This window comes from Ranitomeya variabilis, chromosome 6, assembly GCF_051348905.1.
Source record: "Ranitomeya variabilis isolate aRanVar5 chromosome 6, aRanVar5.hap1, whole genome shotgun sequence".
Lineage (NCBI taxonomy): Eukaryota > Metazoa > Chordata > Amphibia > Anura > Dendrobatidae > Ranitomeya > Ranitomeya variabilis.
In genome coordinates, this window is record NC_135237.1 from 75935095 (window position 1) to 75962811 (window position 27717).

The 27717-nt window shown below is 41.9% G+C and overlaps 1 protein-coding gene across 1 annotated transcript; it reads left to right on the forward strand.

The window, feature by feature from the left end:
* The first annotated feature begins 179 nt into the window (after positions 1 to 179).
* Positions 180 to 27717, forward strand: LOC143783219 (uncharacterized). Its single transcript, XM_077271639.1, has 14 exons — positions 180 to 220; positions 2363 to 2413; positions 3932 to 4054; positions 4241 to 4291; positions 6496 to 6570; positions 7991 to 8032; positions 9478 to 9543; positions 9845 to 9877; positions 11290 to 11364; positions 19712 to 19753; positions 20072 to 20099; positions 26156 to 26167; positions 26393 to 26448; positions 27549 to 27717. Exons 1-14 carry the CDS (start codon positions 180 to 182, stop codon positions 27715 to 27717), a joined length of 864 nt encoding a protein of 287 aa, XP_077127754.1.

The window sequence follows — 27717 nt, forward strand, 5'->3', positions numbered from 1 at the left end:
TGTGTCTCCAGTACGGGTGGAAACGGCTGCTGCACGCACTGGAAACACGTATATGTGAAGGGGCCTTACAGTACCCCAGTTTTCTGCATACAAAAGTTGTACATTTTAGTGACCATTGATGATCTCCTGTTATCAGCTATGGAGCAGATACAATCATTCCTAATTGTCTCTTCAGTAGGATGAAGTTAGCAGAGCAATATGAGGAATACCTGTTTGAGAAGTATGTATATCATATAACTGGGATTAGTGATCCTCCTAGACTCTCCCTGTAATGATCCACCACAGAGATGTTCGCTATGAGTCCGCATTGGTTATATTAAGGCTCAATAGTATCATTGATCTTCCTACCATCATGGTGAATGTGTTTGTGTAATATTATTCATTCTGTTTTCTTGGCTTTTTCTTTACTAGATGGATAAGGAGCATACAGAAATGGGAGGTAGAATTCGAGTATGTATCTTATTACATCTTCCTTCCACATTCATATAGGAGTAGTGTGTGTCCCAATAAGGGGAGGACTCCATGGTGGTGATATCGTGGCATTACTGCTCCCACTCATGGGCATTTACAATGTTTCCATAAGAAGGATGACATTGCTTTTAATAATAAAGACTTTAGACCCCGTTGAATTCTTCATACTTATCCTCATCCCTTTTATTCATAGAATAACAATAAGGTCATGAGCAAATTACAGTAAGGGCTGTCCCACACGTCCAGATAATTCCGGTACCGGAATAAATCGGTACCGGAGTTATCCGTGTCCGTGTGCCTGGGAACTCACGGAGGCCATACGTGCGGCACACGTGTGCCGCCCGTATGGCGAGTGGGTACCACACGGAGCGTGTGGTACCCACTCTGCATGGTGCTGAAGCTGCGATTCATATCTTCCCTGCAGCAACGTTTGCTGTAGAGAAAATATGAAGAATAGTGTTTAAAATAAAGATCCATGTGTCCGCCGCCCCCCCCCACCCCCTGTGCGCCCCCCCCCCCCCCCTGCTGGTCAGAAAATACTTACCCGCTCCCTCGCTGCTTCCTGGTCTGGCCGCGGCTTCTCCTGCATGCGGTCACGTGGGCCCGATCATTTACAGTCATGAATATGTGGCTCCACCTCCCATAGGGGCGGAGCCGACTATTCATGATTGTAAATGATCGGCCCCACGTGACCGCATACAGTAGGAGGCGCGGCCAGACCAGGAAGGAGAGAGGGAGCGGGTAAGTATTTTCTGACCAGCGGGGGGGCGCACAGGGGGTGTGGGGGCGGCGGACACATGGATCTTTATTTTTAACACTATTCTTCATATTTTCTCTACAGCAAACGCTGCTACAGGGAAGATATGAATACCGGCTTCAGCACCATGTGGGGGGGACAGCGCTTACTGTAGCGCTGTCTCCTGCACGCACACGGACCCCAGACGGAGAATGTCCGTGTGAGGTCCGTGTTTTACGCGGACCCATTGACTCTATTGGGTCCGTGTAAAACGTGCGCTCCCACGAACACTGACATGTCTCCGTGTTTGGCACACGGAGACACGGTCCGCAAAAAATCAATGACATCTGCACAGATGCATTGATTTTTATGGGTCTACGTGTGTCAGTGTCTCCGGTACGTGAGGAAACTGTCACCTCACGTACCGGAATCACTGACGTGTGAAACCGGCCTAATGCTGCAAATTTATTCCGACTCTTGACCAAACAAAATGTTGTACTGGATCCCTAGATTAAAGGATATTCCTTCTGTGTAGCAAAATCCATGTGATCGCAGAGCTAGAGAGCTTTTGGAGGTTATGTCCATGCTGTTATCTGAGGGACAGGTTATATAGATCATGGCCCCGATTCATCACCACCTTTGTGTCTACTTTATGTCTAGTTTAGTGTATTTTTCACCTTTTTATGTTGTTTTTCACCCTATTCATTATTTGCACCTTTGTTAAGTCTATTTTACATGTGCTCGCCTTTTTTTTTTATTTTTGCTGCTTCGTGGCCTTTTTTTTTTTTTTTTTTTTTTTTTTTTTACAATTCCCGATATTTTCACCAGATCCAACCATTGAGACTTTCTAAAAAAAAAAAAAAAAATCATAAATTTGGCACAAATTTACTCTAGTCTCCTTCTTCCTCCCTCTGGTGTGGTTTTCAGTATTCCAAAATATGGGTCCAAAAGTCACAAACGCAGTTCAAAAAAGGAAAAAAGCCTATTTTTTTTACTTTGCGTCAAATTCATGAATCACGCACATCATTTTGATGAATTTTATGCCAAAACGTCAACAAATACCACAAGACACAAAAGGAAAATTACTTTAAAAAAGCCGCAGATGATGAGCCAATGTGTTAATGATTCTAACCAGAGCTGTATGTTCTATTACAGGAGAAAGGGATTTCGTAGAGCATCCCGCGTGCCTACCCTGGAGACCATCTTGTAAGTTGGTGTAATAAACACGGTCATATTTGTAAGCGGTTCCCACAGATATTCTATTGCCATAATCAATGCATCTATAAGGGGGAATGATGTAAGTAAGAGTTGGAAATTCATGAGGATTTCACATACCCTCATTGTCACTGTGCCACCATCAGCAGACACAGGCACACTCATATATAAAAGCTCTTCAAAGGATCAGTGTGAAAATCACAGCCAATCAGAATCCAGATTTCAGCATCTCAGATTCCTGTAAAATGAGAGCAATGATCTTATTGGTTTCTGGGAGTAACACGGACACTTTTTCTTAGGGCTGTCCCACACGTCCAGATAATTCCGGTACCGGAAACAATCGGTACCGGAATTATCCGTGTCCGTGTGCCCCTGCGTTTCTGGTGAACATCAGTGTCGCACACGTGTGCCGCCCGTGTGCCCACTGGGTACCACACGCACCGTGCTGGGTACCACACGCACTACGAGCATCTGGTGCTGAATCCGCAATTCATATGTTCCCTGCAGCAGCGTTTGCTGCAGAGAAAATATGAATAATAGTGTTTAAAATAAAGATCTATCTGTCCGCCGCCCCCCCACCCCCTGTGCGCCCCCCCGCTGTTCTGAAAATACTCACCCGCTCCCTCGTTGGCTGTCGCTGCTTCCTGGTCTGGCCCCATCTTCTCCTGTATGCGGTCACGTGGGGCCGCTCATTTACAGTCATGAATAGGCGGCTCCACCCCTATGGGAGGTGGAGCCACATATTCATGACTCTAATCGTCGGCCCCAAGTGACCGCATACAGTAGAAGGTGCGCGGCCAGCACAGAACACTGCAAGGGAAGCGGGTGAGTATTTTCAGAACAGCAGGGGGGCGCACAGGGGGTGGGAGGGCGGCGGACACATAGATCTTTATTTTAAACACTATTATTCATATTTTCTCTGCAGCAAACGCTGCTGCAGGGAACATATGAATCGCGGATTCAGCACCAGTGGGGGGGACAGCGCTTACTGTAGCGCTGTCTCCTGCACGCCACACGGACTGCAAACGGAGAAGGTCTGTGTGTGGTCCGTGTTTTACACAGACCCATTGACTTTAATGGGTCCGTGTAATACGTGCGCTCCCACGAACACTGACATGTCTCCGTGTTTGGCACACGGAGACACGGTCCGCAAAAAATCAATGACATCTGCACAGATGCATTGATTTTTATGGGTCTACGTGTGTCAGTGTCTCCGGTACGTGAGGAAACTGTCACCTCACGTACCGGAGCCACTGACGTGTGAAACCGGCCTTAGAACGATTTTCACAGGTCATGACTGTGAGTTTTATGAAACCATTTATGTCCTCCATACACAGTCCGCTATAAATTGCAGCCTTCATCCTGCTAATGGTTGGCAACTGGAGGATAACAGTGACCATGGATAGAAATTCAGATGTTTTTAGAAAAAAATATTGTATAAAAGTGACTATAACAACAATGGCAGTTTATGAGAATTGCTAAATAAAGTCTATGTTATATATTCAATAGTGAGGAGGAGGAGGAGGAGGAGGAGGAAGAGGAGGAGGAGGATGAAGAGGAAGAGGATGAGGAGGAAGAGGAGGAGGATAAGATGAATGCAACATCAGAAGGAAGCAATGAGGACATGAACTTGTAAGTAGAGAGATAGTGAGATTACAATGTACTCGCCAGCACTCCCAGAACATCCCAGAGTCTCCTGGAAACAAATGTTACTCAAGGATACATCAATAGCAGCAGTATCCAGTCAGATAACTTTATCCGTAGGCTTCCTAAGCATTAATTCTTCTAACCAGAGCTGTATATTTTTTTAAATTTCAGGCACTCTGGATGCCATATAAAAACAGCATGGCCCAGTGAAGAGTCACTGCCGTAAGTAATTGGTGTAATTATGGTGCACGATTTTCAATGTTTGAAGTCCTCAGTTAATTTTCACTATGAGACATAGATGCAATCAGAAGTATAAATTGAACATCTTAGGTCCCAAAACAAAATATATGACAGGGACCCTCAACTACCATAAACCATTTATAAAACTGATGAATTTAGATGTGACAGAAAGGCTTTTGGACCCCTCCAGGTACCAATGCAACTGCTGTTCTCCTACTGCAGTCAGTCTGGTGCCGATTGTTTTATTCCTAATTTATTTCCATTAAATAAATGACATTTTCTGTTACTGAAGTATCACTTTCACTAACAAAAGCTAATTTTTTTTTATAGGATAATTAGACAAATAAAATCAGTCTGGGCGAACAAGTAACAATATAACTATATATATATATTATACTTTTTTATTTATGCAAGAAGTTAACTTGCACACTTAAGTGTCAGGGTTAATCCATTGCTTATACAATTACCTTCTGTGTTGTATTGGGACTCATTATGCATGCATTATCCCCCTCCTCATAACCTCTCGCACTTGTCTGTTATGGAAGGGTACTAGTGATGAGCGAGTGTACTCGTTGCTTGGGTTTTCCCGAACACGCTCGGGTGGTCTCCAAGTATTTGTTAGTGTTCGGAGATTAAGTTTTCATCGCCTCAGCTGAATGATTTACAGCTATTAGCCAGGCTGAGTACATGTGGGGGTTGCCTGGTTGCTAGGGAATCCTCACAAGTAATCAAGCTGTCTAGTAGCTGTAAATCATTCAGCTGAGGCGATGAAAACGTAATCTCCGAACACTAACAAATACTCGGAGATCACCCAAGGGTGCTCGGGAAAACCCGAGCAACGAGTATACTCACTCATCACTAAAGGGTACTATAGAGGGTCAATATTTGTCAGTTAGGAGGTAGTGATGTCACACTGTGACATCTTCGTTAAGGAAAGGGGGCCTCAAACTGTCACTGGAACTGGGATCCTAACTATCCATGTGCTGAGGGTACTCTTGAAGGTAGAGGGGCCAGAGTCTCCAACCTTACAATGTTTCCGTGAAACCCTGATCTGTCCTGTCCCTCGCCACATGAGGCCTGTGACAGAAATGTAAGGTAAACAAGAGACAAAGACAAAACAGGGATAACAGATAGCAACAAACATACAAACACTAACCAAAGGTAGGTATATAGGGAAGGATAGGAATGTGCCAACTAAATTGGAATAGGAAAATACGGAAAGCATACACCCAAAAACAGCATGCAACAATCTCCGATAGCAACAACAATCTCCAATTCAACAAAGCATCTCCAAGGAGCTAGGAAGCAAAGCTTTCACTGACAAGACAGAGATGGTCTGCCCAGGTTTTATAGGGAGAGGTGATGACCAGATCAGAAGCAGCTGAAAACTGAGCTGCAAGTTTCCGATCAGAATAGAAGGAAATCAAAACCATTTAATATGGGATACAAACACACAGACTAAAAGGAAGATCTGCAATTCACAATATGTAATGATCTTCTAACCCCAGATCTCCAAGGAGGACGTGGCACACTCGTGACAAGTGAAAAGAAGGCCATAAAAGTGAGAATAAAAGGAAAATGGCCACTTAACTACTAAGTACCCATTTGCCCCTTTAGCAGGACTGTATTTGGTGTTCATGCTGATCTAGTAACTTAAAGTGGTCACACCACATACTGATCAGTTAGACTAAAGGTATGTGCAACTTTTTCAGGCAGATCTGCTATGTAACCCGCCTGAAAAAGCACTAAATAAATGCTAAAAAGAATGAACTCATACACAGTAATGTAAAAACGACTTGCCGTTCATATGTTCAGTGTTTTATAAATGTGTATGCAGATTAATTGGGATTTTGGAGGTGAAAGTGAAAAACTTCAAATATCATTGTTCTCTGTAGCACATTGTCATGTGAACACATGTGCTGCCAAGTACAACGCATTTCTATGTGCACAGGAGGATCCTCCTCCCTCCTTCAGAAAAATGCTGGTTTTCCTAAAGAGTCTAGAGGAGAGAGGGAGATTATTTAAAAAAATAACCTTCACTACGGAGGGCTCACACTATGTGACTGAGGTGTTTTCTTTGCCATATCTTTCCAAAACTGCTGAAAAAACCATTGCAAAAAAATGCGCCATGATTGCAATGTGTGTACACACTGTAACCCTCTCTTCTAATGGGTTATGTTATTTAGTGAGGAAGAGAGCGGAGAAAAGACCACCGTAGTGGAGATCTTCCAAGTAGATGAAAGTGAAGAGAACATCAGGCCGTAAGTAAAGAGATAATGAGATATACACATATTATTGTGTATGATTGTATATGTGTAACTGTGACTGATAACTGACTTGTTACAACTGGTAGAGACTGAGGAAGGCTGAGGCTGACTTATATAGTAGATATTACATGGCAGACATGGAGGCCTCCACAAGGTTCCCATCAGTCATAATAACCTATCGGCTCCCCACAATTGTGTCTCACAGTGGAGGGGATGTCAATGGCTGTCAGAAGTGAACGCACTTATTTATTAGAGTGTTAATGCATATAATCTGTTACTGTATGTGTAACAAGGTGGAGCCTGGAGAGGATATAAAACATGGCTGGACATATTGTAAGGGATCAGCTCTCAGGCAGACGCTGGTGCACACACAGGGTCCGATTCATTGGTTGGGTCATAACAAACCTGCGGTTTATTAAATGTCCATAAACCATTCAGCTTAAGCAAAAACTGCCTCTTCTGGGTACAAAAGGTATAAGATCACCAAACGGAGCATAAACCGTCCATACATAGCACGGGCTATGCACATAGACTGAGCCACACAAGTAAGGTCTCTTCACCTTGCACACAGCACTCTACTGATACAGCTGGATTTCCGTACCAGGTCCGGAGTGGGGATATGTGGACACCCATCTCTCTGTCTGCTCGCAAACCTTGCCCTGGGTACGCTCTATTATCTCTCTCAGCACTATATGTGCTGGAGCATGCTTTTCCGTCACTACATCACTGAGGTTACCAAACTCAATGCTATATGTCTCCCCTCAAGGACCCGTCTGGGAGCCACATTAAAATATACATGGCTGAAGTTCTTCCTCTGTAAAGGGATCATTGAATGTTAGTTGTGGAAAGATGAGATAATGAACACAAGGTCACAAAAGGAGCAATAAATGGAACATGGTCACAGAAATCAGTGACTCCTTTGTGCCCGTTTGCCCCTTTAGTGCAAATATTCTATGAATATTCTTGTTTCAGTGTTGTTTATGTACTTCTGATCTTCTCTACTTCCCTAAATTTCCTTCTTTGTGAGCGTCACCACACCCTCTGCATTCCCCTGTATGCTGCTATCTTCCATCCCTACAACCCTAACTTCTGCAGTATTGGGGTTCTCCCTACCTTAGGCAGATTAATTATATAAATATCAAGGTTGTCCCACAACTTCGTCCAAGTTCTTGACTTTGGCCCAGTCGTTTGCTCTGAAGTTTTCACATTCTGATGTAAAGATTCTCACATAGATAGAAGTGAAGTTTATGGAGTCCATTGTTGGTTATCTGTTTTTTTTTTTCTACTAACTCTCTATATCTGTGTGCCTCTGATTGCTACAACTTCAGTCATTGCATTTATTTAGGAGACACACTGTACAGTTGCTATTTTCTAACTTTCTCAATTTCTAATGATAAGTTAATTTTTATTATAGATATGTAATAAAGACAGCGTGGGGTGACACCGCACCAATCCCGTAAGTAATAAGAGCAATCATGGCCGCATTTACTCCAATGTAAGTGGACTTTTGAATGATGATATAATTTTGTGACTAGTGATGGGGGAACCCGGGCACTAAAGTTAAGGGTCCATACCGAACACGTACTGTTTGTGCACGGACCCCAAACATGGACTTCTCCAGGAAGTCTGTGATTCTGTTCGGGTTCAACACCTCAAACATCAGGAGTTTCCAACGTTGTTGTCTGAATGACAGCGAGAGAAACACCGGCGGCTCTGATCAGTGGCAAGAGTCTTACTGCTGGTAAGAGCACCATCAACTGTGACCAAAGGTAAAAAATGTACATTCGATCACAGGGGCGTCGGCTGATGAAAGTACTACTCCCATCAGCTTACATCTGATGCCGCTAATAACAGTGAGAGCAGTCGCTGATAACGGAAATATTCATCATCTGGAGCGTGCGCTATAAATAAATGTAAAAAAAAGGCTTTCTATTTGTGATAACCAGATTGGCAGGTTGCAACCCTCAGCTGTCAGCTTTATCATGGCTGGTTATCAAGAATAGAGGTGTCCCCAAGCCATATTTTTAAAATTATTTAAATAAATAATTTAAAAAATGGCCTAGGGACCCTTTCATTTTTGACAACCGGCCAAGCTAAAGCAGACAGCTGGGGGTTGGTATTCTCAGGCTGGTAAAGGGCCATGGATATTGGACCCCCCAGCCTAAAAATAGCATCCCACAGCCGCACAAGAAAAAGCTTATCTATTAGAATTTTTTCACCGTGAACTGCAGTGAACTCGCTGACCTCAGTGCTGCTCTTTGAGACTTTTTCTTGGTACTAGCTGCTATTTTTAGGCTGGGGGGGCCTAAAAATCTATCTATTCTTGATAACCAGCTTTGCTAACGCTTAGAGCAAAAGGTTGCAGCTCGCAGCTGTCAGTTTTGCTAATGCTGGTTATCAAACATAGAAAGACCCAACTTTTTTTTTTATGTATTTATTTTTATAGTGCAGTCTCTCCCATCAGTGACGCCTGATCTAGCTGTTATTAGTGGGGCAGCAGGCATAGGCTGATGGGAGTAATACACTCTAATCAGACGACGACTCTGTAACCAGAGGTAAGCTTTATACCTCCAGTCATAGCTGCTAGTGGGAACCGCAGCCCTCTGACCGATCAGAGGTAGGGTTTGCTGCGCTGTCATGCAGATGACAACATGGCAAACAATGGATGTTCAGGCATTCCATCCTGAAAGGGGTATGGGTTTGGGTACTGTTCTGGCACCCAAATGGAACTTTTTTCAACTGTTTGGCCAAACCCGCCGGACCCTAACATCTAGGAGGGGTTCACTCATCACTAATTGTGACATTAGCACAGGACAATATCACTATATAAATCCCCATAGACTGATCAGAATGATAATGTGAACTGTCTGAGTCTCAATTTGTTTGTTTGGATTTTTTAAGACACAATCGGAAATGGTGGATACCAAAATATTTTAGAAGAAAGAACCTGACCACTGTCAAAAACATGTAAGTATTTAACCCTTTCCACAAATGGATGTGCCCTTATGTCCTAATTGCTGTCTTCTAGATGCAAAATTATAATGATTTGTCCTGGTTGTTACACAGGCAGATCAGTCCCCTTGCAAGTGCATGTAAAATGTATTCAATGAGCTGATAGTTAGCAATGACATCTATCTATATCATGTGGTGAAGTATATGAGACAGGTCATATATTATGTTTATTGTCTGTGTCCCTATGGGGCTAGGATTTGTTCCTGATCACTATTTTATATTATATTATTTGTGATAATTTCTTGTATTTCTCCAGCAGGGATAAAGAAAAAGTCAGCCCTATACCAAAGTAAGTAAAAGCTTCCCCCATTGTTGTATGTGACATGTTGTTGCTCTTAGGACTCGCTCACGCTGACGAATAATACAGAGGAGTGCAAGGCGAGAAAACACTACATTGCCGTAATTGCTGATCTGCGGGATTTTCCTCCGCTATAGGACTGAGGAAAAAATTGCAGCATTCTGCTAGTGGGCATGTACAGTATATTGGATGAGACTCACTAATGCAATGGGTGCTAGAAAAAAAATTGTTTGTCACACGGGTCATGCGTATGCTGTCCAATTTTCAAGCACACATCTCAAAGGAACCATGAAATTTCATCAGATAAGTACAGTAATTTCACAGCCTGAACTCTCAGAATACATATATAAGATAGTTAGTTAGAATAGATCGATATCCTGTAGATACATAATTTCAAAAGCACCCCTACAAATAATAAACTTGCACCGTTTAGTGCCTTTCATGTGGCACTAGTGGGTGTTTATCCTTGTTTAACCTAATAAATAAATAAAAAATGATGTAAATTTCCCCCTATTTTTGGACAACCAGCAAAGGTAAAGCAGACAGCAGAAGGCTGAAATTATCAGGCTGGGACAGTCCACCTTTTTTAGACCCTTCTCAGCCTAAAAATACCAGCCTGAAGCCACCCCAGAAGTGGCACATGACATTAAATACACCAATTCTGGCGCTTTGCCTGGCTCTTCCCAATTACCTTGGTGTGGTGTCAATCGAAGTGATAGTAGTTTGGGTTGATGTCAGCTGTAACTTGTCAAAAATTACTGGCAGCAAGCCCTGGGGTTAGTAATGGAGAGGTATCTATCAGACACCCCCATTACTAACCCAGTAATCCAAAAATAAAAACACACACAAAAAAAAGACTTTACTTGAAAAAACACTCCTTGACCCTTTCCCTGGTTCTCCAATATATTAAGTCAAAATAAATATAAAAAAAAGCAAAGAAGGTTCGCCTTAGTCCAGGGAATCCGCCGTAGTCCACTAATGGATACCTGAAAAACATAAAAAGAGAGAAATAAAGACAAGGCCTTGTCCGTCTTTCACCAATTTATTAGAAAGCAAGAAGTTTCCACGCAGGTCTTATGCCCTGACTGCGGATACAGACCGCCGTGATACATGGCGCTGATCTGTGCCACTATTCACAATAAAAGGTGCAGTGTTCTTGGGCTTAGAAGCGCCAACTGCTGGAGTGGTGCAGATCTGGGTAGTGTCCTGAAAAATTCTGAATTCATTGGAAAAATCTCACCTGTTCATGAACGGTGTATTTATCTTCACTAGGGTGGGTTCACACCATTTGATCGAGGTGTGTTTCTTGCCATATTTTTCCAAAATCGCCACAAAAAAATGCACCATGATTGCAATGTGTGTACACACTCTAACCATCTCTTAAAATGGGTTATGTTATTTAGTGAGAAAGAGAAAGGACAAGAGACCACCATGGTCGAAATATTTGAAATAGATGACACTGAAGAGAACATCAGGCCGTAAGTAAAGAGATAATGAGATATACACATATTCTGATTGTATATGTGTAACTGTGACTGATAACTGACTTGTTACAACTGGGTACAGACTGAGGAAGGCTGAGGCTAAGTTATATAGTAGACTAGCTGAAGAGCCCGGTGTTGCCTGGGCATAGTAAATATCTGTGGTTAGTTATAGCACCTCACTTCTCTCATTTTCCCATCATGCCTCTCATTTTCCCCCTCACTCCTCTTACTTTCCCCTCCTCTCATTCCCCCCTCACTCCTCTCATTCCCCCCTAACACTTGTCATTTCCATCTCACATATGTCATTTTCCCTCATTCCTCTCATTTTGCACTCACACCTCTCATTTTCACCTCACACCTCTCATTTTCCCCTCGGTATATACATGTTTGTTATCTCCCTTATATATAGTATACACCTGTATGTCATCTCCTGTATATAGTATATACCTGTATGTCATCTACCCTGTATATAGTATATACCTGTATGTCATCTCCCCTGTAAATAGTATATACCTGCTGTATGTCATCTCCTCCTGTATATTGTATATACCTATGTGTCAACTCCTCCTGTATATAGTATATACCTGTATGTCATCTCTTCTGTATATAGCATATACCTGTATGTCATCTCCTCCTATATATAGTATATACCTGTATGTCATATCCTGTATATAGTATATACCTGTATGTCATCTCCCCTGTATATAGTATGTACCTGCTGTATGTCATCTCCTTCTGTATATACCTGTGTGTCATCTCCTCTTTTATATATTATATACCTGTATGTCATCTCCTCCTGTATATAGTATATAGCTGTATGTCATCTCCTCCTGTATATAGTATATACCTGTGTCATCTCCTCCTGTGTATAGTATATACCTGTATGTCATGTCCTCTTATATATAGAAGAAAAGACCCAAAACACCTTACTAAGGATTGCCAGAGAATATCAGAACAAAGATCTTTATTTTGAATATATAATTCATTCAACATATACAGGAGTAACGACACATAGTAAAATATCATAAAAACTACATTATATTAAAAACCAAACACAGGACCAAAAATAGTTGCATAAAATATGCAGGCCACGGTATACTAGTATATATTATATGCAGTCCCTCATCCGCACTGCTCTAAAATACAAAGACTCAATTACAAGGGGATAAAGTGCAAAAAAAATGCTATACTTATATATCTATTGTATAAGCACCGTGCAAAAAAATCGCAGAAAATCACAAAAAAAAAAAAAAAAATCTTTAAAAGTGCAAAATAGTGCTTCTATAGCCACCATGTAGTGTGCTAAACTGCACAAGACAATTTCTTAAAAGTGCAATAGTGCTCTTCCCCTGACGAAGGAAAAGTGTCCGAAACGCGCGTTGGGGTGCGCCAACACAGGACCCGGCCATCTTAGAGGTAATACATTGGTAACTATTGTTAGTCCCCTTCAGCCTGCACACACATGTGTGATTAAGTTGTGGCACTGTGCACCTTTTTGCTGTCTTCTGGCACTATATATACAGTTAGGTCCATATATATTTGGACAAATACAGCATTTTTCTTATTTTGGTTACAGACATTACCACAATGAGTTTTAAACAAAACAATTCAGATGCAGTTGAAGTTCAGACTTTCAGCTTTCATTTGAGGGTATCCACATTAAAATTGGATGAAGGGTTTAGGAGTTTCAGCTCCTTAACATGTGCCACCCTGTTTTTAAAGGGACCAAAAGTAATTGGACAGATTCAATAATTTTAAATAAAATGTTCATTTTTAATACTTGGTTGAAAACCCTTTGTTGGCAATGACTGCCTGAAGTCTTGAACTCATGGACATCACCAGACGCTGTGTTTCCTCCTTTTTGATGCTCTGCCAGGCCTTCACTGCGGTGGTTTTCAGTTGCTGTTTGTTTGTGGGCCTTTCTGTCTGAAGTTTAGTCTATAACAAGTGAAAGACATGATTAATTGGGTTGAGATCAGGTGACTGACTTGGCCATTCAAGAATATTCCACTTCTTTGCTTTAATAAACTCCTGGGTTGCTTTGACTTTATGTTTTGGGTCATTGTCCATCTGTAGTATGAAACGACGACCAATCAGTTTGGCTGCATTTGGCTGGATCTGAGCACACAGTATGTCTCTGAATACCTCAGAATTCATTCGGCTGCTTCTGTCCTGTGTCACATCATCAATAAACACTAGTGACCCAGTGCCACTGGCAGCCATGCATGCCCAAGCCATCACACTGCATCCACCATGTTTTACAGATGATGTGGTATGCTTTGGATCATGAGCTGTACCACGCCTTCGCCATACTTTTCTCTTTCCATAATTGTGGTAGAGGTTGATCTTGGTTTCATCTGTCCAAAGAATGTTCTTCCAGAACTGTGCTGGCTTTTTTAGATGTTTTTTAGCAAAGTCCAGTCTAGCCTTTTTCTTCTTGATGCTTATGAGTGGCTTGTACCGTGCAGTGAACCCTCTGTATTTACTTCCATGCAGTCTTCTCTTTATGGTAGATTTGGATATTGATACGCCGACCTCCTGGAGAGTGTTTGTCACTTGGTTGGCTGTTGTGAAGGGGTTTCTCTTCACCATGGAGATTATTCTGCGATCATCCACCACTGTTGTCTTCCGTGGGCGCCCAGGTCTTTTTGCATTGATGAGTTCACCAGTGCTTTCTTTGTTTCTCAGGATGTACCAAACTGTAGATTTTGCCACTCCTAATATTGTAGCAATTTCTCGGATGGGTTTTTTTCTGTTTTCGCAGCTCAAGGATGGCTTGTTTCACCTGCATGGAGAGCTCCTTTGAACGCATGTTTACTTCTCAGCAAAACCTTCCAAATGCCAGCAACACACCTCAAATCAACTCCAGGCCTTTTATCTGCTTAATTGAGAATGACATAACGAAGGGATTGCCCACACCTGTCCATGAAATAGCCTTGGAGACAATTGTCCAATTACTTTTGGTCCCTTTAAAAACAGGGTGGCACATGTTAAGGAGCTGAAACTCCTAAACCCTTCATCCAATTTTAATGTGGATACCCTCAAATGAAAGCTGAAAGTCTGAACTTCAACTGCATCTGAATTGTTTTGTTTAAAATTCATTGTGGTAATGTCTATAACCAAAATTAGAAAAATGTTGTCTCTGTCCAAATATATTTGGACCTAACTGTATATAAAAAAAATATATTTCTTTGAGCACTATTGCACTTTTAAGAAATTGTCTTGTGCAGTTTAGCACACTACATGGTGGCTATAGAAGCACTATTTTGCACTTTTAAAGATTTTTTTTTTTTTGTGATTTTCTGCGATTTTTTTGCACGGTGCTTATACAATAGATATATAAGTATAGCATTTTTTTTGCACTTTATCCCCTTGTAATTGAGTCTTTGTATTTTAGAGCAGTGCGGATGAGGGACTGCATATAATATATACTAGTATACCGTGGCCTGCATATTTTATGCAACTATTTTTGGTCCTGTGTTTGGTTTTAATATAATGTAGTTTTTATGATATTTTACTATGTGTCGTTACTCCTGTATATGTTGAATGAATTATATATTCAAAATAAAGATCTTTGTTCTGATATTCTCTGGCAATCCTTAGTAAGGTGTTTTGGGTCTTTTCTTCCACTAGGTGGCGGTGGTCACCAATTTACACAGTAGACCAAGAACTTTTCATCTCTGTATTGAGAACAATATATATGAGATATATTCTCCATATTTGTGGTATTGCTGTGTTTTAATCTCTTATATATAGTACATACCTGTGTGTCATCTCCTCCTGTATATAGTATATACCTGTAAGTCATCTCCTCCTGTATATAGTATATACCTGTGTGTCATCTCCTCCTGTATATAGTATATATGTGTGTGTCATCTCCTCCTGTATTAGACCTCGTTCACATACACATAATAGACAGGTCATGTGACTGACAGCTGCCGTATTTCCTATATGGTACATTTGTTGCTCTTGTAGTTTGTCTGCTTATTAATCAGATTTTTATTTTTGAAGGACAATACCAGACTTGTGTGTGTTTTAGGGCGAGTTTCTTGTGTCAAGTTGTGTGTGTTGAGTTGCGTGTGGCGACATGCATGTAGCGACTTTTGTGAGATGAGTTTTGTGTGGCGACATGCGTGTAGCAACATTTTGTGTGTCGAGTTGCATGTGACAGGTTAGTGTAGCAAGTTGTGTGCAGCAAGATTTGTGCATGGCGAGTTTTGCACGTGGCGAGTTTTATGTGTGGTGCGTTTTGAGTATGTGCAAGTTTTGTGTGAGGCAACTTTTGCATGTGGTGCAACTTTTGTTCATGTGGCAATTTTTCTGTGTGTGCAAGTTTTGCATGAGGTGAGTTTTCCATGAGGTGAGTTTTGCACGTGTGGCGAGTTTTGCGTGAGCCTAGTTTTGCATATGGCGAGTTTTGCATGTAGCGAGTTTTGCGCGTTGCGAGTTTTGAGTGGTGACTTTTGTGTTTCGACTTTTATGTGGCGAGGTTGGTGTGTGTGTGGTGAAATGTGTGCTGAGGGTGGTATATGTGTTCAAGCACGTGGTAGTGTGTGGCGCATTTTGTGTTTGTGTTCACATCCCTGTGTGTGGTGAGTATCCCATGTCGGGGCCCCACCTTAGCAACTGTACGGTATATACTCTTTGTCGCCATCGCTCTCATTCTTTAAGTCCTCATTGTTCACATCTGGCAGCTGTCAATTTTCCTCCAACACTTTTCCCTTCACTTTTTCCCCATTATGTAGATAGGGGCAAAATTGTTTGGTGAATTGGAACGCGTGGGATTAAAATTTCACCTCACAACATAGCCTATGATGCTCTCGGGGTCCAGACGTGTGACTGTGCAAAATTTTGTGGCTGTAGCTGCGACGGTGCAGATGCCAATCCCGGACATACACAAATACATACATACACACATTCAGCTTTATATATTAGATATACCTGTATGTAATCTCCTGTATATAGTATATACCTGTGTGTCATCTCACCTATATATAGTATATATCTGTGTGTCATCTCCTCCTGTATATAGTATATACCTGTATGTCATCTCCTCCTATACATAGCATATACCTGTATGTCATCTCCTCCTGTATATACTATATACCTGTAGGTAATCTGCTCCTGTATATAGTATATACCTGTGTGTCATCTCCTCCTGTATATAGTATATACCTGTATGTCATCTCCTCCTGTATGTAGTATGTACCTGTATGTCATCTCCTCCTCTATATAGTATATACCTGTGTGTCATCTCTCCTGTATATAGTATATATCTGTGTGTCATCTCCTCCTGTATATAGTATATACCTGTGTGTCATCTCCCCTGTAAATAGTATATACCTGTGTGTCATCTCCCCTGTAAATAGTATATACCTGTGTGTCATCTCCTCCTGTATATAGTATATAGCTGTATGTCATCTCCTCCTGTATTAGCCCTCGTTCACACGTTATTTGGTCAGTATTTTTACCTCAGTATTTGTAAGCTAAAATGGCAGCCTGATAAATCCCCAGCCAACAGTAAGCCCACCCCCTGGCAGTATATATTAGCTCACACATACACATAATAGACTGGTCATGTGACAGCTGCCGGATTCCTATATGGTACATTTGTTGCTCTTGTAGTTTGTCTGCTTATTAATCAGATTTTTATTTTTGAAGGATAATACCAGACTTGTGTGTGTTTTAGGGCGAGTTTCGTGTGTCCAGTTGTGTGTGTTGAGTTGCGTGTGGCGACATGCATGTAGGGACTTTTGTGAGATGAGTTTTGTGTGGCGACATGCGTGTAGCAACTTTTTGTGTGTCGAGTTGCATGTGACAGGTTAGTGTAGCAAGTTGTGTGCAGCAAGTTTTGCGCATGGCGAGTTTTGCGTGTGGCGAGTTTTATGTGTGGTGCCTTTTGAGTATGTGCAAGTTTTGTGTGAGGCAACTTTTGCATGTGTTGCAACTTTTGTGCATGTGGCAATTTTTCTGCGTGTGGCAATTTTTCTGCGTGTGCAAGTTTTGCGTGTGGCGAGTTTTGAGCGGCGACTTTTGTGTTTCTACTTTTATGTGGCGAGGTTGGTGTATGTGTGGTGAAATGTGCGCTGAGGGTGGTATATGTGTTCGAGCACGTGGTAGTGTGTGGCGCATTTTGTGTGTGTTCATATCCCCGTGGTGGTGTGGTGATTATCCCATGTTGGGGCCCCACCTTAGCAACTGTACAGTATATACTCTTTGGCGCCATCGCTCTCATTCTTTAAGTCCCCCTTGTTCACATCTGGCAGCTGTTAATTTGCCTCCAACACTTTTCCTTTCATTTTTTCCCCATTATGTAGATAGGGGCAAAATTGTTTGGTGAATTGGAAAGCGCGGGGTTAAAATTTCACCTCACAACATAGCTTTGACGCTCAGGGTCCAGACGTGTGACTGTGCAAAATTTTGTGCCTGTAGCTGCGACGCCTCCAACACTTTTCCTTTCACTTTTTCCCCATTATGGAGATAGGGGCAAAATTGTTTGGTGAATTGGAAAGCGCGGGGTCAAAATTTCACCTCACAACATAGCTTATGACGCTCTCGGGGTCCAGACGTGTGACTGTGCAAAATTTTGTGCCTGTAGCTGCGACGCCTCCAACACTTTTCCTTTCACTTTTTCCCCATTATGTAGATAGGGGCAAAATTGTTTGGTGAATTGGAAAGCGCGGGGTTAAAATTTCACCTCACAACATAGCCTATGACGCTCTCGGGGTCCAGACGTGTGACTGTGCAAAATTTTGTGCCTGTAGCTGCGACGGTTCAGATGCCAATCCCGGACATACATACATACATACATACATACATACATACATACACACATTCAGCTTTATATATTAGATTTCACATGGCAGACATGGAGGCCTCCACAAGGTTCCCGTCAGTCATAATAGCCGATCGGCTCTCCACAATTGTGTCTCACTGAGGAGGGGATGTCAATGGCTTTCAGAAGTGAACGCACTCTAAAACTCACTTATAAAAGGATCAACTACAACAACGGCCATTTATTAGAGCATTGCATATAATCTGTTACTGTATGTGTAACAAGGTGGAGACTGGGGAGAATATAAAACATGGCTGTACATATTGTAAGGGATCAGCTCTCAGACAGACGCTGCTGCACACACAGGGTTTAAAACAAACATGCGGTTTATTAAATGTGAATAAAACATCCAGCTTAGCAAACGAAACCTGCCTCTTCTGGGTACAAAAGGTATAAGATCACCAAAACGGAACATAAACCGTCCATACATAGCACGGGCTCACAAGATTAAACATCGGACCTTCCCTCAGCCTCTAGTAGAGACTGAGCCACACAAGTAAGGTCTCTTCACCTTGCACACAGCACCCTACTGATACAGCTGGACTTTGTACCACGCCCCGCAGTGGGGATATGTGGACACCCATCTCTGACTGCTCATAAACCTTGCCCTGTGTACGCTCTATTAACTCTCTCAGCACTATATGTGCTGGAGCATGCTTTTCCGTCAATACATCACTGAGATTACCAAACTAGCAATGCTACATATCTCCCCTCGAGGACCTGTCCGGCAGCCATATTAAAATATACATGGCTGTAGTTCTTCCTCTATAAAGGGGTCATTGAATGCCAGTTGTGGAAAAATGAGATAATGAACATAAAGTCACAAAAGGAGCAATAAATGGAATATGGACATAGAAATCAGTGACTCCTTTGTGCCTTTTTGCTTCTTTGGTGCTAATATTCTGTTAATATTCTGGTTTCATTGCTGTTTATGTACTTCTGATCTTCTCTACTTCCCTAAATTTCCTACTTTGTGAGCGTCACCACACCCTCTGCATTCCCCTGTGTACTGCTATCTGCCATCCCCACAACCCTAACTTCTCCTGCAGTATTGGGGTTCTTCCTACCTTAGGCAGATTCCCCCCAACACATTCCCCTCCTCCCTTTTTTCAGTTGCAATTAATGATATAAATGTCAAGGTTGTTCCGTAACTTCATCCAAGGTCTTGACTTTGGCCCACTGTGTACTTGAGTTTGACATCCCTGAATACAACATGGCTGTATATACTGTGCATAATAATAATAAAAAAAACATAAGAGCAGTGAGGACAGAAACCCTCCAGTCATTTGTTCTGAAGTTTTCACATTCCGATGTAAAGATCCTCACATAATAGAAGAGAAGTTTATGGAGTCCATTGTTGGTCATCTGTTTTTTATCTACTAACTCTCTATAACTGTGTCCCTGATTGCTACAACTTCAGTCATTGCATTTATTTAGGAGACACACTGTACAGATGATATTTTTTAACTTTATCAATTTCTAATGAAAACTTAATTTGTATTATAGATATGAAATAAAGACAGCGTGGGCCGACACAGCGCCAATCCCGTAAGTAATAAGAGCAATCGTGGCTGCATTTACTCCAATGTAAATTATCTGCGAATTGCTGTCTTCTAGATGCAAAATTATAGAATGATTTGTCCTGGAAAGTTACACAGACAGAAGTTCAGTCTCCTTGCAAGTACATGTGAATTGTATACAATGAGATAATAATTAGCAATGACATTTATATATATCTCATGTGGTAAAGTATATGAGACAGGTCATATATTATGTTTATTGTCTGTGTCCCTATGATGCTAGGCTTTATTCATGATTATTATATTACATGATATTTATTTGTGATCATTTTTTCTTTTTCTCCAGCAGCAAAAGTGATAAAAAAGAAACAGAGGCGCATGCGCGGACTCTAATGGAGCAGGAAGTGCTCGGCTGAGCTCCGCAACCTGAGGCCCGTTCATACCCCATAAAAGCTCCGGATTCGGGGAAATCATTACACCGGTCAGTCTCCCCTTACTTCAGAGAGCTCCGAGGCGTGCGATGCCCAGGAAGGGAGGAGCGGGTCAGCCTGTAAGCCGCCCGATCTCTGAGCTCCTGGCGGGCAGCGGTGCTGGCAAAATGGCCGCCGCGTCTGTCTCCACTCCCTCCTCGGCCCCGCAGATCAATGAGGGGGCTGAAGAAGAGGTCTTGAATAACGGAGGGGATGCTGTCATATCCACAGCGACGCTTACAAAAACCCTCCAGGAGACCTTCCGCACAGAACTTACTGCCGCCATGAATGCAGTTACCACCCAGCTGCAAGATATCACCCAGCGCACGATGTGCCTGGAAGAAAAAATGGAGGCCACAGCAGAGGCTCTTGGAGAAGACCAGAAAACTCTCAAGCTTCATGCAGATCGCATTATGGACCTGGAGTTAAGAAGTGAGGACCTGGAAAACAGGTCCAGGAGAGGTAACATTAGGGTTCGGGGCCTGCCAGAATCCTATACAACATTAAAAGAGACAGTAGCTACACTATTTACCACGCTTCTACCAACTGCTGATCCATCCACGTTACATATAACAAGGATCCATAGGTCACTGGGCAAACCGCGCTACTCAGGCTCCCCCAGAGACGTGGTCCTCAAAATGCAATATGAAGAGTCCAGGGACTTAATCCTCAACGCTGCAAGATCTCTGTCTACACTTCCTGGCCTCCCAGACTCTGTGCGACTATTCTCGGACATAGCTCCAGCCACGTTGTTCCGCAGGAGAACCCTCAAGCCGGTCACTACAGCTCTACAGACGGCACAAATAAAATACCGTTGGGGCTTTCCATTCTCTTTATCCTTTACACATGAGAACGAGCTTCACATATGCCGTACTCTAGATGAAGGCAAAAAAGCGTTAGAGCAAGCTGGAATACCAATCCCTGATACCTTGCCTCCGCTTCCACAGCGAAGACCCAGACCGATTAAAGAATGGCAATCAGCCCCTACGACTAGAAGCCAAAGTTCACGTATCACTTGAAAAATTCCTAAACTTTTTATGGTAACTTCACCTGTTGTGACTGTTATTTAAATCAGCCGGCTGGCTACACTGAAATATTTTGAGCTGACTGTTCACTTCTTTCAGACTGTTCTATATTTCTCCGATTTCAAACCCATTTGAATACGCCCGCATTTGATTATTTTCTTGTATTAAGATGCCCCCCTTCTCCCCCCCTTCCTCCCCCCCCCTTTTTTTCTCCCCCCCTTCCCCTTCTTATCAGACTGTTCTATATTTCTCCGATTTCAAACTCATTTGAATGCACCCGCATTTGATTATTTTCTTGTATTAAGATGCCCCTTTCCCCCTTCCCCCCCCCCCCCCCTTTTTTTTTTTTTTTTTTCTCTCCTTTCTCTCCACTTCCCCCTATCCTTGGCAGGGCTTCTAATTATAACGGGTAGGACCTCAGGTTCACCACATGTTGCCTTACCCCGGTGATTCCTGGATTATCTTTTAATATGGTAACCCGGACCACCATTTACTGTGGGTCTAGAACCCGCGCTCTTGTTCTCTCAGTGTTTTATTTGTTTGTCTTCCCCTGTATTGTTCCTTCCCCTTTGTTTTCCCACAGAGTAGCCCAATGCTATCTGCTTTTCAACCCGCAACAGGAACATCCGGGAGGATCTGGTTGGGGGGGTGCACGAATCTTCAGGTCTGTAAGCAATAATTACATATTTAACAATGTGTAGGGTGATCTCTCACAATGTAAAGGGCCTAAACTCACCTATCAAGCGAAAGAAAGCGTTCATAGACTATCATAAACACAAACCCGATATTTTGTGTCTACAAGAAACCCATTTTTCTACCACATCTTACCCTAAATTTTTTGACACTAGTTATACCCGCCACTTTTTTGCCTCTTGGGACCGTAAAACAAGGGGTGTTGCTGTGCTCCTCAGAAATTCTTTCCCTTATAACGTTACTGAATCTTATTCAGATCCAGAGGGAAGGTTCATAATCTTGCAGGGAACCTTGCAAGGTAAAAGCCTCTGTATCGTAAACAGTTACCTCCCGGCCACCACCCAGTCCCGGGTTTTTAAAATAATTCTAACTAAACTTTCTCGGATATCTTACCACCATATGATTTGGTGTGGAGATTTTAACATGGTACTAGACCCGAGCCTGGATAGTAGCACAGCCCGGAGATCCGATATCTCCAAGATTGATAGGAAACAAATCCTGCGCCTGATGAATGAGAATAGACTGGTGGATGTGTGGAGGGAGACCAACGGGCACACAAAGGGTTACACATTTTTCTCACCGGTACACAAATCGTACTCTCGCATCGACCTACAGCTAACAACGGCAAACTTACTAGCTTCAGTTCTATACTCGCGCCATGTCCCATCACCAAGGTCGGACCATGACCTCGTACTATCTGTCTTCAAATTTGATATCACTACGTCAGGTCTTTTTAAATGGCGCCTGAACGAATCTTTGCTCACAGACCCCTCAATCTCATCTCAACTCAAGGAAGAATTGAAACTCTTCTTCCAAACTAATGTGACTAATGACTCTACCCCTGGAAATATCTGGATGGCCCATAAAAAGTATATCACTGGCTCTATAATCAAGATAGCTTCTACCCGTAAAAAAAACAGATCTGCCCTTCAAAATAAACTGGAAACTAGGCTATTTAAGCTAGAACAAGCCAATCAACTGTCAACATCCCGTTACTTAATAAAACAAATTTCAGACGTAAAAAAAACAGCTAAATGCGACGCTTACTATTAAAACAGAAAAGGCCTTGGCCTGGACAAGGGCCTCCTTTTATAAGCAAGCTAATAAACCTTCCAGAATGTTAGCACGTCAACTCCGTGCGAGAGAATTCCTAAATACCATCCCCACCATTAAGGATAACACAGGACGTATTTCAGCTAACCCAGAGACCATTTATAGAGTCTTTCATGACTATTATCAGAATTTATATTCCTCCCCTCAAACCACCCCCATAAATCTACTAAACTCTTTCCTACAGGACATTTCCCTCCCTAAAATTGCGGAATCTGCAGCACAACAACTCCTGTCGGAAATTCTTCCTGAAGAATTAGATAAAATAATTAAAAAATTAAAAACTGGGAAGGCTCCCGGACCAGATGGCCTATCGGCCCTTTATTATAAAAAATTCGGACATCTCCTTGTCCCTCATATAAAAAACTTTTGCACTGCCCTTCTTTCGGGATCCCAAATGCCCCCTGAGTTCTATATCGCCCATGTGACAGTTATCCCGAAACCAAAACGAGATCATCTATCAGTAAAAAATTACCGTCCCATTTCTTTATTAAACGTTGACTTGAAGATTTTTACGTCACTCATTACCGATAGACTCAATAAACTACTCCCCTCACTTATACATCGAGATCAAGTGGGCTTTATTCCGACGAGACAAGGACCCGATAACATACGTAGAAACCTCAACATTATCCACTCAGCAAACCGGTCACAAAAACCATTATTGGTACTAGCTTTAGATATTGAAAAAGCCTTTGATACAGTTCTTTGGCCATACCTCTTCTCTGTGCTTTCCAAATTTGGCTTCCCTCAACAGCTAATATCCTGCCTTCAATTAATATATGATAAACCTTCAGCATATCTCAAACTCCCGACAACTAAACCGTTACCTATAGACATACAACGAGGTACACGTCAGGGCTGTCCGTTGTCGCCGGCATTATTTGCTTTAGCCATGGAACCGCTAGCCACAGCCATAAGAGAAAATCCCAATATCCTGGGTCCTGCTGATCTTGGCGATAAATATAAATTAAGTCTTTTTGCGGACGATCTTTTGCTCACGTTGGCTAACCCCTATTCTACTCTACCCAACCTGTTCTCTCTTCTTCACACATTTGAAAAAATTTCGGGTCTTAAAATTAATGTGGATAAATCCGAGGCGCTATTCATTAATACTCCTAAGGCAGATCAGGATAATTTAGTTTCGCAGTTTGGTTTTACTAGGAAAGAGCATTATCTAAACTACCTAGGAATCAATCTCACGACCCATAAATCTTCCCTTTTCAAATGGAACTATTCCCCTTTAATTAAAAAATTCCAGACAGATATAGCAAAATGGACTCGTCTGAAGATCTCGTGGCTGGGTCGACTACATACTATAAAGATGGTTTCTTTACCGAGATTCCTATATCTATTTAGATCACTCCCTATTGCGGTCCCGTTAAAATATCTTCGAGATATCCAATCAACCATCTCCAAGTACATATGGAACGGGAAGAGACCCCGTATTAAACAAAGCATAATGTTTCTGCATAGAAAGCTTGGGGGTTTATCACTACCCAATTTTGTGCTATATTTTAAATCTGCACAAATAGCCCAAATGGCTAAACTTACTTCCTGCAGTAATACTCCTAGATGGGTACAATTGGAGTCTTACTTCCTGCAACCATACTCTCTAGAGGGTCTTTTGTGGTCTACAGCAACACCCCCGCCGGGTATTCAGGTCTCAGCTCCCTTCTCGGCTCTCTCTCTGATTATATGGCGAAAGGAGAGATTTAAATATGGTCTCCAATCCAAGTCATCCCCCCTAACATCCTTGTTTCATAACCCAATGTTTTTACCAGGACTAGAACCTGCATTATTCTCATGGTGGCTCCAGAGAGGGATCACCAAGTTAAAGCACCTCTGTACACCATTCAATTTATTGCTCACTAAACAGGAATTTGCACAATATCATGAACCACCGAGTAGAGAAGTTATGCGTATGAACCAGGTTTTCCACTTCGCCAGGCAGACTTTGTCATACGAGTCCCCTTTCCGCCTCTCCAGTTTTGAGCAACGGTGTTCCGGAGACCCTATGGGAAACGGAATGATCTCATTGATATACTCCACGATGAACGTCCCGCACACACCGGGGAAACTAAAATATATGCTCCAATGGGAGAGTGATTTGGGACTCGTTCTGCCTGTGGAGACTTGGCACAGATGTAGTGATGCTCTGTCTAGGGGTAGCCATCAGACGTCTCTGACGGAGACATCACTTAAAGTGCTACATAGAGCATACTATGTCCCAACAAAGCTACACACCATATATTCGCATATTTCTGAAAACTGCTTTCGAGGCTGTAATGCACCAGGTGACATGCTCCACATTTGGTGGAAGTGTCCTGTGGTCGAGAATCTGTGGCGGGAGGTTAAATTAATTATCGACCAGCTTTTTGGTAAATCAACACCCATGGACCCGTCGGTATTTTTATTGGGCAAAAAACAGCATGGGTTCTCGAAGACTTTTCAGAGGTTGGTGAATACTCTTTGCATGGCAACTAAAATTCACATAGCTGCTAAATGGAGATCCCCGTCACTGTCCATTTCGATGGTCAGAGATAGAATGAACGAGATAATGCTCTGTGAACGAATCCAAGCAATTAGAAGTGACGATTGGAATGCTTTCTTTCAGATATGGAGCCCGTGGCTTGACCTTGACCTTGGCGCCCCTCTAGGCAGGGCGCTTATACTGTCTCCTTAGGTTTAGACCCACTCTAGACTTTGTGAAACTAACATAATTTGACTGAGGAGTGCTAGCCCAGAACCTCCATATGTGGTTATATGTTTGATAACTGTTAGATTGTCCTTGCTTTCTGTGTTAAAATAAACCTGGATGCAACTACTTTTCGGATTTCAATCCCACTCAAATACCTGGTCTACCCCTATAATTTATTTCTTTTTCTTTCCTGACTGTATTGGTGCTATTTCCCTTTTTGTTACTACCCCTAGTCTGTCTTCGTCATGTCCTTTTTGTTGGTATTCGTGTCCAACCCTCCTCGAGGCTATTTGTTGTCATATATCCTTATTGTGATATTTTCTTTCAATCATTTACGTACTTCCTTGTATGGAGGGCTGACAATGTTTTAATGTTGTAATTTGTTATGAAAACTTTAAATAAAAAATATTGAAACTAAAAAAGAAACAGAGACGTCCATCAAAGTAAGGAAAAGTTTCCCCTATTGTTGTATGTGACATGTTGTTACACTAAGGCTCATAATATCAGGGGTAGATATACTTTGTGTCTTCCCTTTATATATTTATACTATATTGTACAGTATATTTTTAACAGAAGAAACCAACATATTTAAGCATTCTATCATTTCCCTTCACAGTTTTCCAAACTCACTAATCTTCCCTTCCTTTCTTCTCCATTCTAAACATTAGGCTCTTCAGAGCTTTTCTCTGCTGTTTCAGCAGAACAACACCACAATAAATAAAACGTGAGTATAATTTTTTTTATTGAAAGATTTATAAACTCTAATCAGTTTGCTATATAAACATTCGGAGTTAACAAATGAGTTCTTATGAAAAAACACAGAATTATCTGTTGATGACGGCAGGTACATGGAGGGGAGGTAGGAGGATGCATAATTATTTTAAATTCAAATATAGATTTTTTTTACAGAAGGAAGGCACTGCCATGGGCACGGCTTGTGCGCCATCATATGCAAACCTCTTTCTCAGGCCTATAGGAGAGGGAGATTCTTCATGGTGGCTCACAGGCCACTTCCCATATGCAGTGCTTGTACAGGTACATCAATGACCTGCTTATAATTTGCCAGGGAACCAAAATTGAACTTAAAGATTTTATGACTGTGTTAATGAACCACAGTGTCTCCAACATCAGGCTCATGTACAGGTTTTAAAAACAACAAAAGGTTTTGGTATCCAACTTAAAGCATCAGAGGATGGTCTAGTATAGATGAATGTCTTCAGAAAGGAGATAATAGATAGTTCATTATTGCACGCATCTTCAGCCTATATTAGATCAACTATACAGGGCATTCCTACTGATAAGTTCCTGAGAAGAAGAAGAATCTGTTCTTCTGAGGAAACTTTTGAGACAAACAGTTGGTCTGAAAGATAGTTCTTTTGCTATAACCTCAAGACAAAAATCTATCAAATATGGCTATTGCCGTGCTAAATCTACACGCCGCTGGAATTTATTGACCGCTACTTCAAAAAAAACTACAAAGTGATCCAACATTGAAATGTATTTATTTATAATTCTTAATGGGAGGTTATCTGTGATATTTTACAAAAACATTGGTCTATCCTAAAAACTGACCCAACATTGGCTGTGACACATACTGACGTTCCCTTATTGATAACTAGAAAGAATACAACTTGAAGGATTTGCCACTACATTGGCAGATCAATCAGACTATTGCATGTAAATACATCATTAGGTCTTTTACATGTAATTCTGCAGATGTAAAAAACCTATTTGAAATCACAAATTACAAATCATGTGGCACTACACGTTATATACTATGCCACATATACAGGTCATTTGATTTATGTAGGTTTCATTTTCTAGGTATACACAGACCAGACAGCATGTCAGTGATATCCAGGCAGCACATGAGATTGATGATGTCTCCATGCTAAAGACCATCCAAAGGCACTTTGAGTCCTGTCATAGCTGTGACCTTACTGGTTTTAAGGTGCGAGGCATTGACCGACTCCACTGTGACATCAGGGGGTGA